The 16,159-nt window shown below is 34.4% G+C and overlaps 1 protein-coding gene across 5 annotated transcripts in view; it reads right to left on the bottom strand.

Annotated features, from left to right (window-relative positions):
* Positions 1–16,159, bottom strand: part of LOC137620736 (broad-complex core protein isoforms 1/2/3/4/5-like) — a 204,196-nt gene that overhangs the window by 112,161 nt on the left and 75,876 nt on the right. For all 5 annotated transcript variants that reach the window (XM_068351109.1, XM_068351110.1, XM_068351111.1 and 2 more), the window contains exon 7: positions 9,059–9,100. In XM_068351109.1, coding sequence (XP_068207210.1) covers positions 9,059–9,100 — 42 coding nt within the window. The remainder of the gene's footprint in view (positions 1–9,058; positions 9,101–16,159) is intronic.

Here is a 16,159-nt window from a genome sequence, read left to right as displayed (position 1 = left end):
TGAAAGAGTTGTACTGTACTTTAAAATGGTAGAAGATGGAAAACATAAAAAAAAAAAATACTTCAATGGAAAGCAAGTAAAGTAGACAAACAAAATTATAAATGAATAGAAATTGGTGACAAAGATTATACTTAAGAAAATGGAAGACTTGCATATAAGGTAAACTTGACCAGACTCTCTCCAAGCCAGAAAGATGGGGGAGAAAACTGCTTTAATAATAACATAATGGTAAACCTAATAAATTATACCTTCCGGAATTAAATACAAACATTCTCGATGGTATAAAACCAATTTAATAAACACCAAATTAACTTCCTCTTAATTTTACCCTTGGCGAGCTCTGGGGTGTTTCTGCGTGGAATGGGACTATTTGGCACCAAACTGATTTGGCATTGTCCTTTTTGGTGCCAGTTTTGAGACCAGCAAAACAAATCTGTGTATATAGTATTTTTTGAGAACGACAAAGAAAACGCTGTAATCACTTCATCCTTGTCTCTTTATTTTTTTGTACATATATTTTCCCTTCTTCCACTATCCCTCAAACTTCTAGTTTCAAACAAATCAAGCACATCAATCATCCTACTCAATACTGTTTACTACCTTTCAATTTACATAGCATAGCTACTATTTACATTCAAACAATATTCATTTCCATTTTTATAAGGGAAGAGTTTTAGCTTAACTATGAAGTAGGCAAGAAAGCTACAAGCATAAAAAACAAATATCAAGTTAAAATACACAATTAAAAATTTGCATGAAGATTGTGTACCCTCTCTTAAGTAAATTTACTATAAATAGACAACTTAGCTTATTTCTCCGCTTGGGTAGTGGCCATAGCTTCTGTATTATGGTCGTCCACTGTCTTGGGGTAGAGGTTTCTTGTTTGAGAGTACACTTGGGAACACTATTCTATCTTATTTCTCTTCCTCTTGGTTTTTTAAGTAGTTATATTTTATTTATGTAAGATCTATTTTAATGTTGTTTCAGTTCTTAAAAATTTTCATTTTAATTATTCACTACATCTCTTGTAGTTTATTTCCTTTCCTTACTGGGCTATTAATCCCTATTGGAGCCCTTAGGCTTATTGCATCCTGCTTTTCCAATTAGGGTTACTATAGCTTAGATAGTAATAATAATAGGTTACCTTATTCAAGACCCCATTCCTTTCCCTCAAGCTATTAACATGGTATGTATGTAATACTGTACTGTAGGTAACCATCAATTGTATTGAATTTATTATTTTCAATAACTTGTTAAAAAAAAAAAAAGTTATTTATGACTCCCATTGTTTATATTCAATAAAGATCAGCATATTGTACATATACAAAGTAGATAGTGAAGGTTTTCATGAGTATTTTGCAAGACATTTAAAAATAACCCATTAGTCTGAAAAGAAAAATAAACGGAAATTATCTCTCCCCATAAAAATTATAGCTTAGGCTTGCATATTTCCAGTTAAATGAATTAAAGGAGGATTTCTATCCCTATAAACCAAAAATATTTCTTTGTATATTTCATCACTTGATGTAACAAAATTCCAATAAGCTCAGCTGCTACCTTGGGTCGCCTTTGCTGAGGTAGCGGCAGTAGGGGTGTCAGCATATAAAGCTTCATTTGACATTGAAACGGGAAAGGGTGGGCTGTGGCACCCTAGCAGTAGCAGCCAAAGTAGGCTGAGTTCCTCGTCAGGCAAAGAGGAACAATGAAAAAAAAAATTACTTTTTTTTAACACCTCTGCTACCTCCCAAAATTGGGGGAAGTGTCATGGTAGGTATACAGATCACTCTATATATATAGATTTTAAACATTTGAAATACTGTATAAACAAAATTATTTTGTTTGTCACGTTTATGACAATGTGTGAGGAAGTTCATAGTATCTCATACAGTTGCTTGTTGTAGAATCCCACCCTTCCTTTACAAAGAGACTAGTTTGGACTATAAAAGGTAAAAATTCTTAAATGACCCCAAAATACGAGTTGTCAGTATGCAAAACTTTTTGTCGTTCATGCCCTTGCATATTGAGGGAACATATTGTAGTTGAGAGAGAGAGAGTTTACCTACAAATGGAAACTATTCACACATGGTGATGAGAGCAAACAATTCTACTAGCTGGTTTAATCCGTTGAAAACTAGTTTCTACTTTTTTTTGGTCATCAAAGTCACACTCTAAGCATACCTGTAAAGAATACAAATAAGTTTTATCTATTTCCATGAATCTCTCCTAATGATCATTTTGCTGCTTCCCCAGGAGCTCAGTTTAATTGATCTCTATTCATAAATTTCAACGTCTTAAAAATTTTTACCGCTTTCATCCCTTCATTAAACACATGCACTTTGTAAAGAAATGAGCATTCTAGAGCGGTATGTGGTAACTGACAAGCCATTCTCTTTATCTAGTCAAGTCTAAGTTTCTCAAGTTGTTTGCTACAGGAAGACCTACTTCTGATTTTTTGCCTATTACTGCCTTATTAAGATGTCTTCCCTTGGTTTGTTAAGCAATTATAAGTTGGAATGTGCATGGGAAGTGTTTCTGAAAAATTATTATCCACATTCCCTTGGTGTATCAAAAGGGTAATACATTGGTGTATTAGAAGGGCAATACAGTACTATGATTTAAATTACGTTGTTAAGACGTTTCCCTCATGGTATCTCTACTGCAATAATATGGTGTAATGGCTTCCAACCTAGTTAACAGTGCATAGCGCTAAAAGGGAACTTCTTGTTTCTTCTGGGAAAAAGCCAGAAAATACAAGGCTAGTTGACTGTAGGCCTCCCCTTTTTGACAATACACTAAGATCAGCCCACTTTGATGGTAATTGAACTTTACAAGCTCTTGACAACCCTTTTGTTGGTATTATCTTCAGCTAAACACAAAACTGGGCAACAAATTTCATCTGACTCTCAAAGTAACTTTCGGGGAACACTAGATAATTTTGGCCCTTTTGTCTTTTTCAGAGAAAAAAAAAAATCTTTTAAATTATTCAGCAGAAATACGGTAAGTATATTTGTCCAGTAATGTCCATTCAGTACAATATTATTTGGACAAAATTTCAGTTATCAGAGATAGTGCCCCTACTGATTTTTGGAATTTAGATCTCTAATCTCCCTATTACTAAAATTGCAATATTAATAATTTTAAGTTTGGTCACAATAGCTCTCAAAGAATTATATATAAATCTAATAAGATTGAAAATAAAGATACAGTACATGATCTGAGTAGGCTGTCTATTTCCCTTAGCTTTTCTAGAAACATTTCTTCGGAGAGTATTTTAGCAACACTTTATTGGTATACCAAGTAGGTCTTTGTTATACATCATCTTAAAAAATCATAGCTTGCTTATGAAGTTTGCTAGGCTCTATGGCCCATACTGGCTCCAGGGCCAGGGTCTAATTAATTTAAAGTTAAGTTGATTTTTATCGTCCCTATCTCCAATTGTGAGGGGTTTTCATTTAATAATTGATTTGGTATTAGTCTAAGTATCATTTAGATTAAGAAATAACATGTAGACTATAGTCAATTTTGTTTTAATAGTTTTATCAATCTGGAGTCCAGTATTACAAACAGTATTTTGAGATGGTTTGTTTAAAGTAATCTAGACCATGTTAGTAAATCTTAACCTTGGCATATTACTATTAAACAAATTCATTCTATCGATTTCCTAAACTTGTGTCCCACCTCCTGATGTTCATATACATGCCCATCCTCCTCCCCACTGTCATGTGTTGCCAAGAGGACAGGGATAATGTTGACTTCGAAACTGAGTAGACAAAGAGAAAGGCAAGTCATTTACCACTTACTGCTAGAATACTCATTTCTTTACTAAGTTTGTTTATTGAAGAGTAGAAAATGGGAAATCTTTTTACATTTTATGGATAAAGGTTAATTAAACCTACCTTCTGGAGAAACAGCAATATGAACAGGTGAGTATAGAAATTAGAAATTTAATCATCAAAATTTGGTGCATTTTCCTTTATTCAATCCATCAAAATTTGGTGCATTTTCCTTTATTCAATCTAACTACCCTATATTTCAAGGTCAAGTGGAAGATCAAGGAGGTAAAGGATAAAGTGAATACACGAAGGAGACTGTTTATCTATTCCCCTCTATTTCTGTCTTCAATGACTGCTTTAACTGTTGGAGCCTTTGGGCTTGTAGCATTTTTCCTTTTAAATTAAGATTGCAGCTTGGCTATTAATAACAACAACAGAATGAAGATAAAATAATAGATAATAGACCAATCATTACATTGATTCCTCTTGAATTCAGGGAAAAAAAAATAATCTTATATGAAATTTTGAATATGAAACTGCATTTCTTAAGTGATTGACATATCTCTATTTAAAGGAATAGCACATAAAACTCAGGAAAATTAATTGAAATACAGAAATTACACAAGTGCTTAGAGATAACAAACTTACTAACAAGGTGACCTGTAACCCATCTCAACTACAAGATCAATTTTCCAAATCTCAATCTAAATCTAATGCTTTAATAGATACAAAACCCATTTATTTTCTAAGAACCTCCTCTGATGATCACATTCCTTCTTCTCCAGAAGCTCGGTTTAATCCCATCAAACTTTTTCGATTTTCTTTCACTTCAATAAAAACATGCCCTTAACAAAGGAATGGAACCTTCTAGCAATAAGAGGTAAGAAGCCCAGAACTGCCATGTTAAATACTCTGTCCTTTCAGTTTCCTCATTTCCAAACCTAACGTTACCCTGTAAAATTAATCTAAGAGTTCTGGAAATATGCTACACATTACAGATTCAAAAGCCTCACACAGTCTCAAAATCTTCAAATACTTTAGTTACTCTTGATGGTAAACCCTTGCTAAACTGCAATCCTAGTCACCTTTGTAAGATAAGGCAGAAGACTAAGTGGGTCATTCTGTTTTTTTGCCCCTTTGGGAAAACTGCAGTAGTGGCCAAAGAAGACTAACAAATCCTGCTAACTTCCAACCCTCCCTTATCAGAGATACTGGTTCTGTATCCCAGTTATCTCACCAATATAGCAAAAGCTGTTACTGCAACTAGAAATTGTGAAACTTTTACAGAGGGATGCAATAGAAGAGATCATAAACAATTTCTCTGGGTTCTACAACAGATGATTCACATAGTCCCTTAAAGCTCTGGAGGTTGGAGACCAGTTCTACATCTCGGCACTCAACAAATTCCCAGCGCTTACAAAGTTCTCTATGGAAACACCTTCAACAGTTCAGGAAGTGATGAAACAGAAAGATTGAATGTTCTCGATACCCCTCTCGGATGTATATTTTCACATTCCAATTATTCTAAAATCAAGAAAATACCTTGGCTTAAGCAATGATTCAAAGGTTAATCAGTTCAAGTGCCCATGATTTGAGCTCAGGACATACATCCCCAAGGGTGTTTACCAGAATGATGCCCTCCATCTCAAAATGGTTAAGGATACTGGGACTAAGAGTCCTTTTGTACCTGGACAATTGGCTAATTTTAAACGACTCACTGAAGAGGATTCAAATTCAGCAAGTTTCGTTACTAAGGTTGTTAGAACTGTTGGAAATAATAGTCAATTTCAAGAAGTCACTACTGAATCTGATTCAGAAGAGACTATATTTGGGAATTTAGATAACAGATCATCTTCAGGTTTTCCTGTCCAAGAAGAGGATAAATTCATTTTTTCTTTTGCAACAAAAATTCAAGATGTTGAAACATGTTGGTGCACATGTGGATGAGAGTTTTTCCATTTCATTTCTAGTCTCATTTGAACAAGATGACCGACCTTGATGCTGTAACTATTCAACCGATGATAAACCAACTTCTACTGAACTGGTAGGATGATCACAGTCACTTGTCAGAAGGAATCTATTTGGAGTTGAAAATCCCAGACTTATCTTTGTTCATAGATGAATCACAGGAAGGGTGGGGAGCAACTATGCACCTTTTACATCTCATGGAAATGGTCCTTGCAGAACACACAACTACACATCAATTGCCTTTAGTTACTAGTAATATTCAAGACTTCAAGACTTGAAGATCAGGAAGCAATTGCAGTAAGGAAGGAAGCATTGGTATTTTCAGACAAAATGATGGCAATCTTGTACCAAGGGGGTACAAGATTGCTATCTCTGTAGCAGATAGTAGACAAAATTTTAATGTGGACAAGTCTCGGAGAAAACACACTTCTTTCACAGTTTAATCCATGAATATTCAAATGAACTGACAGACTAAGCAGGAAGAATCCATACATCGTTGATTTCTCGAGAGACTTAGAAGTGGTGGAGTCAGCCGGGCGTTGAAAAGTTTTTGTTCACCTGTGTAAGATTCTTTAGCTAGGAAGATGTTCTGTTAAATGAACGGTCAAATCTGGATCCTTACGCATTCTCTCCATTTGCCATAATTCACCATGTGCTAAACAAGTTCAGGATCTCTGTAAATAGCAGGATGACGCTAATAGCTTCTTTTTGGCCACAAGAATATTTCACAGATCTGTGGGGCATACTATCGGAACATGCCAAAAGGTTGCCATACAGATTCAATCTACTTAAATAGCCAATATTAAAGGCAATAAATCCAAAACCCTCCATGTTACACCAAACTGCATGGAGACTATTCATCTTATTCACAAAAACAAAGAGTTTTGAACTCCCTCCAGTCTGTCTACCAATAACTTGTATCATAGAAAATTAAAGGTTTACTTTGATTGGTGCAGTTAGGAATCTATTCATGATTAGAACTACAGTACATATTATTCAAATCACTCATTAAGGAATTCAGTTCCATACTTCATTATGTATTGAAGCATTTGGGATTAAATCTAACCATTTCATGTATTACTGTATAAGGGATGTGTTCAGATTGGTTAGTATTGAAAATTCTTCAGTAGAAAGGTCTTGGATGGGGTTTTACAGTATTTAAAAAGGATGAGATTTGAACAGTTAGAAATCTATCTCTTATGTATATTACGACCAAAACACTTTTTCTTTTGGCACAAACATCAGCTAAACACATAAGTGAATTACAAGCTTTGTTGGTCAAGATAGGCTTTGATAAACAGAATGATTTCATCTTTTACCTTCCTTCAGAGAAAGAAAATAATTTTAAGACAGAGTCAGCCTCAATTCTTTCATATACCTTTACTAATACTGGATCACTGCAGTTCAATAGAAAAAAAAAGTTTTCTTTGTCCAGTAAGAGCTGTACAGTTGTATTTGTAAGGTAGAAAAGGTAGGGTCCCTAATTTGTGCTGGGACTATGGGGTGCTAATTGTTCATCAACCAAGAGTGCAATGTCATTCCTACTTAGACTTAGTTGCAGAAGCTCACAAGGAATTAGTTCCGAAAATAGATAAAATGCTTGAAAGTGCAGCTACTTATCTTAACTTTTGTATAAATCTTTAGTTGGAAAAAATCTACAATACAGTATATTAAATTTCTTTAGTAAAGAATCTGGAGTACCTTAAATGGTTTTTTAGAGTAATCTAAACTAGGTTAGTAATCCTTAACCTTGTGCATTACTTGAACAAAAGCTCATCACTGCCTTTCCTTCAATTGCACCCCCACCTCCAACAGTGTGTGGGAGTCAGCCATATGAACACCAAGGGAGGTTCATAGAAATAAACAGAATTCTAATAATAAAAATTTTTATTTCTATACTCGTCTGATGATCATATACATGCTCCCTCCTCCCAACTAACTCATGGTATCAAGAGGAGGGAAAATTTTTGAATTGAAAACCGAAGAGATAAAGAGTATCCGATACAACAGTTTTGGGCTTTTTACCACTGGCTGCTAGAGGGTTCCATTCCTTTAATGACCTGTTTTTATTGAAGCAATAGAAAATGGAAATATTTCAAAGTGCTACTCGTAATTGTCAATTAAACTGAGATACTGGAGAAACAGCAACATGAACATTAGGTAAGCATAGATATAAAAATATCAATCATCAAAATTCTATTTGGAAGTGGTAGAGTCACCCTAGCTAGATGTTTGCCATATTACTGAACAAGAAGATAAGTAAATTTGTAAATTTCAAGACACCTCTCTGCATAAGCATGGTAACGAGAGAAAATCAAACCAAAAACATAATCTACTCCAAATATTTTGGAAGTAATAAAATATTTTGTAATGCCATCGAAGAGTTTATCTGCAATTACTATTAGATTCAACTTGAATGATTCACACAACCAGCAAATTCATTTTCACTATCCGAACCACCTTCTATCTACAGAACTTTCTTTCTGTGGGCATTTATGGAAGATGCTATAATGATGAGACACTACCAATACTGTATACAGTTGTTCAGACAAGAGGTTGTTTTTATCAATTGTATTTCTATAATTATGCTAGAATATTGCTATTTACACTGTTTTGTCCATAGAAATTTTACATTAATAAATCTATCTAGGTTTTGATATGCAGATGTGTACAGTCTATCCCTCATGACCCTATCAACTTGTGCCAATTTCTGGAGGATAAGATTCCCACATTGTGTAAAAAGTTTAGGGGAATTGTGTAACTACAATTGTGGGACATCTTTTATTCTTCCATAATACACTACTATATTGTATAACAATAGTTAAAAACTTGACATTTAGGAATTGGGATATTTTCATGTTTTAATTTTAAGCAAACAAACATATACCCAAAACTGAACAACCTAGCATAAGTACTCTTGCTTACATCAGTAATGTTTGAAACTTCCCCATGTACTCTGTACGATGAAATAGCAGTAAAATTGCTAATAGGTTTCTCAAAGAAAAATATAGAAAAACTGATTAAGCTTTAGAAATATAACCTTATAGCCATATGTATATGCTCAGTATCAAGACATCCCTTGAGCTATTATCTTTGTAGTTGTTATAAGAAAATATCCATAGTACAGTTTGGGAAATTACCAAGACAATTTTCATTAAGACAAAAATTATTTAAAAAATACACATAACTGTAGTTATAAAGCAGTGTAATACTTAAAAAACAAATCTTTGAATACACGGAGCCTTACATCACTAGTAACTCAGGAAATGCTTAGAATTTTGAGCATAACATTGCAAGATATTCAGTACTGTACTTACCCTGTGAGAGTTCATCTGGTGCAGTGGGACCTAATGGAGAATCTGCAATAATAAAGATATTCAGTGAGATGGTGCAACAAACACACAATCAAACGAAGCAAAATAACAATAGTGTACATCTGGGAAAAGAAACACAATATAGGTTGATAATGATTAATTCACAAGGAAATGACTGCTATGTAAATAAATCCATTGTGATGCTAAATTTAGGAGTAAAGGTAATTTCAAAAGAATTGCAAGCTGCAAGCATTATATAACTTTAATAATGTGGGAACCACCTCAAGGAGTACAAGCTAATGGGTAGTATAGTGTACTGCAATCATTATATTATTATTAAAAGTAAAGAGATTAACCAGCCCAATGAGTCAAGCTCGACTCTTACAGAGCTGGCCCAACAATTCTTACGAAAAGTCATTGTTTCATTATTTACTTATTCACAAAGATTTAAACAATCATTACCTCACTTCAGTGCCCATAAAACTTCATCTCACCAGACTGTTATTAGTCGATTAAGGAAACTCACTGCACATGCTGCATCCTGTTACTCCATCCTTTGCTTCGTCCCTTTTTCTCCGAGACCAGATTTAAACATTTCCTAAATTTGACACTGCCAAGTACAATGTAATAAACCTAACTCTAGACCATTTTCATCTCCTTTTACTTTTTTTCCTCTTTTAGAGCATTAATCCATGTAGATTAACCTTCAGAAGTTAATCATTGTCGCATCAATGCTTAAGGGGAGCATTTGATGAAAAAATAATAAAATAAAATATCCTGTGATATTTCACATACGAACTCGTATACATTTTGCCTCTATTCTCAAAAATTTTACTGAAAAAGTTGTAATAGTTTTGGAGATACAGTATAAGATAAAAACATAATCCAACTACCATTGAGAAAAGTGCATTTTTTCGTATAATCTAATGGTAACTTCAGTTTATCGTTAATAATCTCAATTTAGCTATCAAATAAGAATATCCCATTGCTGTATATGGCAACACTATGATTTGGCAATAATGTAGAGGTGCTTGAGTGAAGCAACAATATCGATTGACTGCCGGTAGCAGCTCAGAACTCGAATCTGCAATACATCATTTCAACTGCTCCCATGTTTTGACTCTTTTCCTTTTGCAGTTATTTCTTTTTGCTTTAAACACATCCTTTTTATGAAGAAACAATGCCAAACCCCAAAAAAAATGTATAAAACATCTACGTTCCATGAGAGAAAGCGTAGGCATCTCTGACACCCCCCAAATTTGGATAATACTCTTTTCAAGAGAGGAAAGAGGGGGACCAGGAGCCTAAATATATAATATATAATGCATTATACATAAAGTAATGATCACAAATAGCACAAATATGACATAACACATAGAATTTGTTATAAAAACCCTCAAAATGTATGACAAGCAAATAAATGGACACACAAGCAAAAAATATCATCCCAAAACTTTGGAGGCCAATTTCTCAAAACTATACTTGATCGACCTTGAAATGGAAACTCAGGCGTAACAAATATAGTACACCGATCTCAGTGAAACAAAAATTAAATGAAAGCTAAATAAATTTTCCTTGAAAATAAGAGATTTTTTCAATTTGTTCCTAAGAAAATTCTGGGACTTTTTTTCCAAGATTTTTCAAAAATTGAAAAAAAAAATGATAAAAAACAATATAATTATAAAAAAGAAAAAGTGCTCTCTTACTTTATCTTATATAATCTAATATCTGTCTACCAAATATATTTCAGCTCTTAGGTTTCAATAGTTATGGGGTTTTTTTCTTAAGAATTTTAGGGGGGCTCCCCCACCAGTGAAAGGGTGGGGGTGCAAAGAAAATATGAATATCAATCTTTTTGCTATTCATAAACTAACCCATGCCCAAATTTCAAACTGATTCATGCAAAATACACAGGCATTATTTATGGAAAAAAAATGCTCAAACACTCCCCTTAAGCTGGCAGATTATTCTCAGTAAAATTCATTATTCATTCATATTTTTCATGATAATTTTTTGCTTAACCATTTCATTCCAAATTTGATAGTATTTCAAGTTAATCTTGGCTTTGGCTGGGATGTTGATATTTATCTCCATCAATATGCTTACGCTTACTACTTCACATTCTGACATGATTTAGTTTAAGGACCAGTAACCCTTACTTCCTTGTGTCTAAGATTAATAATCTTCAAGTATTAACTTGTCTTACCCACTTCACTTTCCATATAATGATTACCATGTTTACCAATGAGATACCAAATGTTGGCATGTTTGCATGTAGATGGCATTGGCTAGTCATCACCTGACCACCAAAACAAAAACAAATATCTTGTTACCTTCAATAATATTAAAGAAAGTGCATTCAAATTATAGATTTATTTATTACAAATGAATGATAATTGTAGGTTTATATTTTGTTTGGCGAGTGTCTTTGTATGTTATTACTGGGGTGTTTGAGGGTTGTCAAACTCCCCTATAGAACTTCATCTTAAGTGTTCAGAAGCAGGGTGATTTTTTGGGGTAATTTTCAGTAAAAATTGTCTTATGATATGGGAAATACAGTAACTAAGTAATAGTTAGTTGCTTTGTGTCAATGGAGAAGATTGTTCGGGGGTCTGATCCCCTTCAAATTAAATTAATCAGATGATCATTAGCTTCTGAAATTTATAATAATAATATATTATTATCACAAGCTAGGCTATAACCCTAGTTGGAAAAGCATGATGCTATAAGCCCAAGGGGTCCAACAGGGAAAAATAGCCCAGTGAGGAAAGGAAACAAGTTAAGAAATACACTGCAAAAGAAAAATAACCAATCAAAATTAAATATTCCCAGCCCAATAACAACATTAAATTAAATCCTTCACATAAAACTAAAAAAATAAAATAAATAAAAAAAAGGAAGAGAAATAAAATAGAACAGCATGTCTAAGTGTACTCCCAAGCAAGAGAACTCCAATCCAAGACAGTGAAAGGCTAGTTCCAACTTCAGAAAAGGTACGGAGGAAATATGATATAGCAGAATAAGCTCAATCTTTATCAAAACATTATTCCAGTTCTCATGACTCCCTAGATGTTGATACTTTTAGCCAGGGCCTCAACACCTGAATCTCCAGGCACCAGATTGTTAGTCCTAAAAGGAGCTCTGATTGATTGATTGAGTTAAAGTTTTCAGGCATCCTGACATCTAAGGTCATTGACGCCGATATCATTTAGTTTATATATATATATATATATATATATATATATATATATATATATATATATATATATATATATATATATATATATATATATATATATATATAGAATATTCAATTAAAACCATAAAAGTTGAATGTCATTACAAAAGTTAGATAGTTTTCAAAAGACCTGCTTCTGAAATGAATCTAAAAATGCCACTTGCATAGTAGGACACATCATGTCCAAGAATCTTGGCAAGGATGAACCTGCCACCCTCACCTCGAGCCTCAAACAAATATCTATTACTTAAGTTATTATAATTGGGGCATTCGGTCAACAAATGCCTCACTGTTAGAGGTACTAAACAGTCATCACAATACGGTTGGTGTTGGCCCTTCACCAGAAACTCGTGTCAACCGAATGTGACCAATACGGAGACGACAAAGAGAAGTCTCCCATTTTCGGGGCATCATGTTATCCCTCCAAGGAGGTATGACATTTGGTATTTCTCTCATTCTATTGCCATCTAGACTATCCCAGTGCTGTTGCCATTTATTGCAAAGCAATTTCTTGATGTTAGGTAGGAAATCATTATACTTAATGGGATAACTTCTTGGCAGCAACTTGGATGCAGCATTCTTTGCCAGTGAATCTGCCTTCCCATTCCCAGACACACCTACATGTGCTGGAACCCCAAAAAATGGAACTATTATACCTCTTCGTCCAATAATAAAAAGCCATTCTAAAATCTTTAAAACTAGAGAGTTACTAGAATTAAAAACTTCTAAAGCTTGAAGGACACTCCTTGCATCACTAAAAATTGTAAAATTACCCTCCTTCTCCAACGCTATTTTCTCAAAAGCGGTTAATATGCCATACAGTTCGGTAGTAAATATGGAAGCTGTTAGAGGAAGTGCACCTCTACAATTAAAACCATTACTATGTACTCCAAATCCAAAGCCAGCATCAGATTTAGAGCCATCAGTACAGTATATATTAAAGTCAATCCTCTATGTTCTTCAACATGTTCGCTCTGTAATCTTATAAATTTCATGGAGCTAAAGGCCATAATCTTAGGTCCCCAATAATTCACGTTGTCTTTAGCGAGAATGACTACCGGCATCATGTCTAACAGTATCCCAGCCACAGTATAAGTCAGATGTCATGCAGCACTCCCTCAAGAGACCTTCATCATCTGGAGCTTTGTTAGTAGGGTAAGAGCACAATGTAGTGATATTCGTAACTTTCCTGTAGCAGGAAAGCATAGGCTGTCCCATAGGATAAAAATATTGAAATATATAGTCCCATAGCCTCTTGAATAGCTGTATCTGCTCTCTCGTTTCTGTTTATCCCTGCATCTGCTAGTCTACCTGTCAAGACACTTCCACAATTTTGGGGGATAGCAGACATAGAAAAAGGGGAGGAGGGAGTTTTCTTCTCTTTGCTCCCGCCAACCTGGTGAGGAATTCAGTCCACCCTCCCCCATTATTCACCAAAGTGAAGCTTCATTTACTGGATTCCCAGCTACTGCTATCTCTGTGGTCACCAGACAACCGGAGGAAGCAGCAGGGCCTATCGACACTGCTTCACAATTGCATGTGCTAGTACACAACAAATTTCAACTTGATAAGTTTGTGTGAATGTAAAAGGACCTGCCAATACTGCACTTCTTTTACCAGGAGGTGAGAATGCACCAGCTTTACATCACTGGAATCAGTTGACAAAATTTTCCATAAATCATCCAGCATTTAAAATATATTTGACATGTTCTACCACTGCATATATTTCTGCTATAGAGACAGGAAGAGACATATAAAATTTCTTATATATATAGTGATATCTCCAGCTACATCAGCACATCCAACTTGGGTCATTAGTATATTTTATGTACTTTTGCCCTTGATGGCAGTGTTTAGGAAATTCCCTAGAAAGTTATGCTAGAATTGTTTCTTCCCACCAGCAATTTATCATATCTTTGCATGAGGATTCATGAATGTTGTTGGTGCAATACAGTATGTATACCACTTTGTCACCTAAGCAGAAAATTCTACTCTTCTCAACTGAACTTCCTTTTCTTCTAGGCTCCCTGAAGAACTAATCGAATTTTCCTCAATTTGTATTAACAATAGTGTAACCATAGAAAAAAAAAATTTAATGCTCCTAAGGCAAGTATTTTTCTTATCTCTGTAATAGCTCCCTCAAGTTAATGTTATGAATTCATAATATTGATTAGTTCATAATTAGTAGAACCATACCTTTGGAGGAACAAAGGGATTTTACTAAGTTACCATTGAAGCTAGGCTTACCCTAAGAAGTTACTTCAGATATATGCAGGACTATCTTGACTATCGTACTCAAAACCTAGATTAGGAGAAGACCCTGCAAGGATTTTACCTGTTGAACTAAAAACCTCAAATGGTAATTAATCCATACCTTCAATTTCTTTTGTGAAATATTTGGTTTCCTAAATTGTCTCGTGTAGAAAGTTTAGCCGGAAAACAAAGCCATATTAATTTTACTGGTAATCAAGCTTGATTAAACAAGCAAACTTCATTCAAACCTTAAGCCAGGAAACTAAATTTCCCAACACACTAGTAAAGAGACTATGAAGGTCCTACCGGGACTTTTAAGGTCTTTATTTTTCAACAGATTACAAATTCTATTATAAAAACTAATAATGATGATGATAAATTAATGCCTGATTAAGTTGACAAGGTCACAGATTCCAAGTTAATAATGATAAAGGACAAAGTACTAATGCTTGCCATCCATGATAGTCAAGTCTGAATACAGTAATCTCATAAAATGTCTTACAGGTGTTGTATCCTACAGTATCAAGTAACCAGCAAGTTAAATATAGTTCAAATCCTTTAATGGATATCACTACTACTTACTTGAGATATAATTACTTGAGAGAGTGGTGGTGCTTTTGAAATTGTTAAACCACAATTGAAAAGAGGACAGTAAGGAAAAGCAACAACAAAGCTGCTACATGGAATAGGATCCAATTTCCACAAACATCGGAGAGACTGCCACTTACAAGAAATGCGACAATGAAGAGCTGAGGCACGGATGACTTTATCAGTAATAATCGAACTGTGCTCAGAAAATGAAAAACATTCCCGAGACCTAAAAGAGATGAATTAAGCACCACATGGGTGATCAACAGAAGTTGAAGATATGGGTATGGAAATGATGCTAATTATAGTCAAACCATTTTAGGAGCGACTCGGAGCCCAATTGCGGCGTTGCCAGTTCTCTTGGGTCATTTTTAAAGCACACCTGGCTTGACCGCTTTAATCTATGGGCGAGCCAAGAAAAGGAGAAAAGAGTCAGCTAATAAGTTATTCACCTAGATTTGAGCAGTCTAAGAATATAATCTTTTAATTTGATACTCTCCCTAAATTGCTTCCTTCGCTCTTTTCGTTTTCAACCACGTGGTGACAAGTTGAAACTCTTTAGATATAACAAGGAGCAAAATTGTTATAACAAGATTATCACACTAACAGAAATAACCTTAATTTTGATATCAAATTGATTTCTCAATTCTGATTGATTATTAAAAGATGGGATTCTTTATAAAGGATTTAATTAACTAAGTTTAATAAAGTATATTTACATTGGTGACTGTATTGTTTTAGAATTTATCTCATTAATGGACAAAATTTTTGTAGTTTCATTATCCCTTTTCCATTTAAAAAAACTGATAGACATTGCATGCCATTTTTCTTTCTTCTGGGTGAAGAACACGAGGCGGGGATCTCTCCATGGTGTTTAAGGAAGGCTATTTGTGAGGCAATGAATGAGGAAGCTAATCTTCAAGCATTTAATAAGATTTGACCAAAGGTCTCGGTGAACTGACCCAGTGAAGATGTGGCAACGTGTATGTCATATCTCCTAGTTTATCGCTTTCCTTCCCTTCTCT

The sequence above is a fragment of the Palaemon carinicauda genome, chromosome 27 (genome assembly GCF_036898095.1).
Source record: "Palaemon carinicauda isolate YSFRI2023 chromosome 27, ASM3689809v2, whole genome shotgun sequence".
Lineage (NCBI taxonomy): Eukaryota > Metazoa > Arthropoda > Malacostraca > Decapoda > Palaemonidae > Palaemon > Palaemon carinicauda.
The sequence above is the reverse complement of the archived record's forward strand: the minus strand, read 5'-3'. Positions and strand labels throughout refer to the sequence as shown.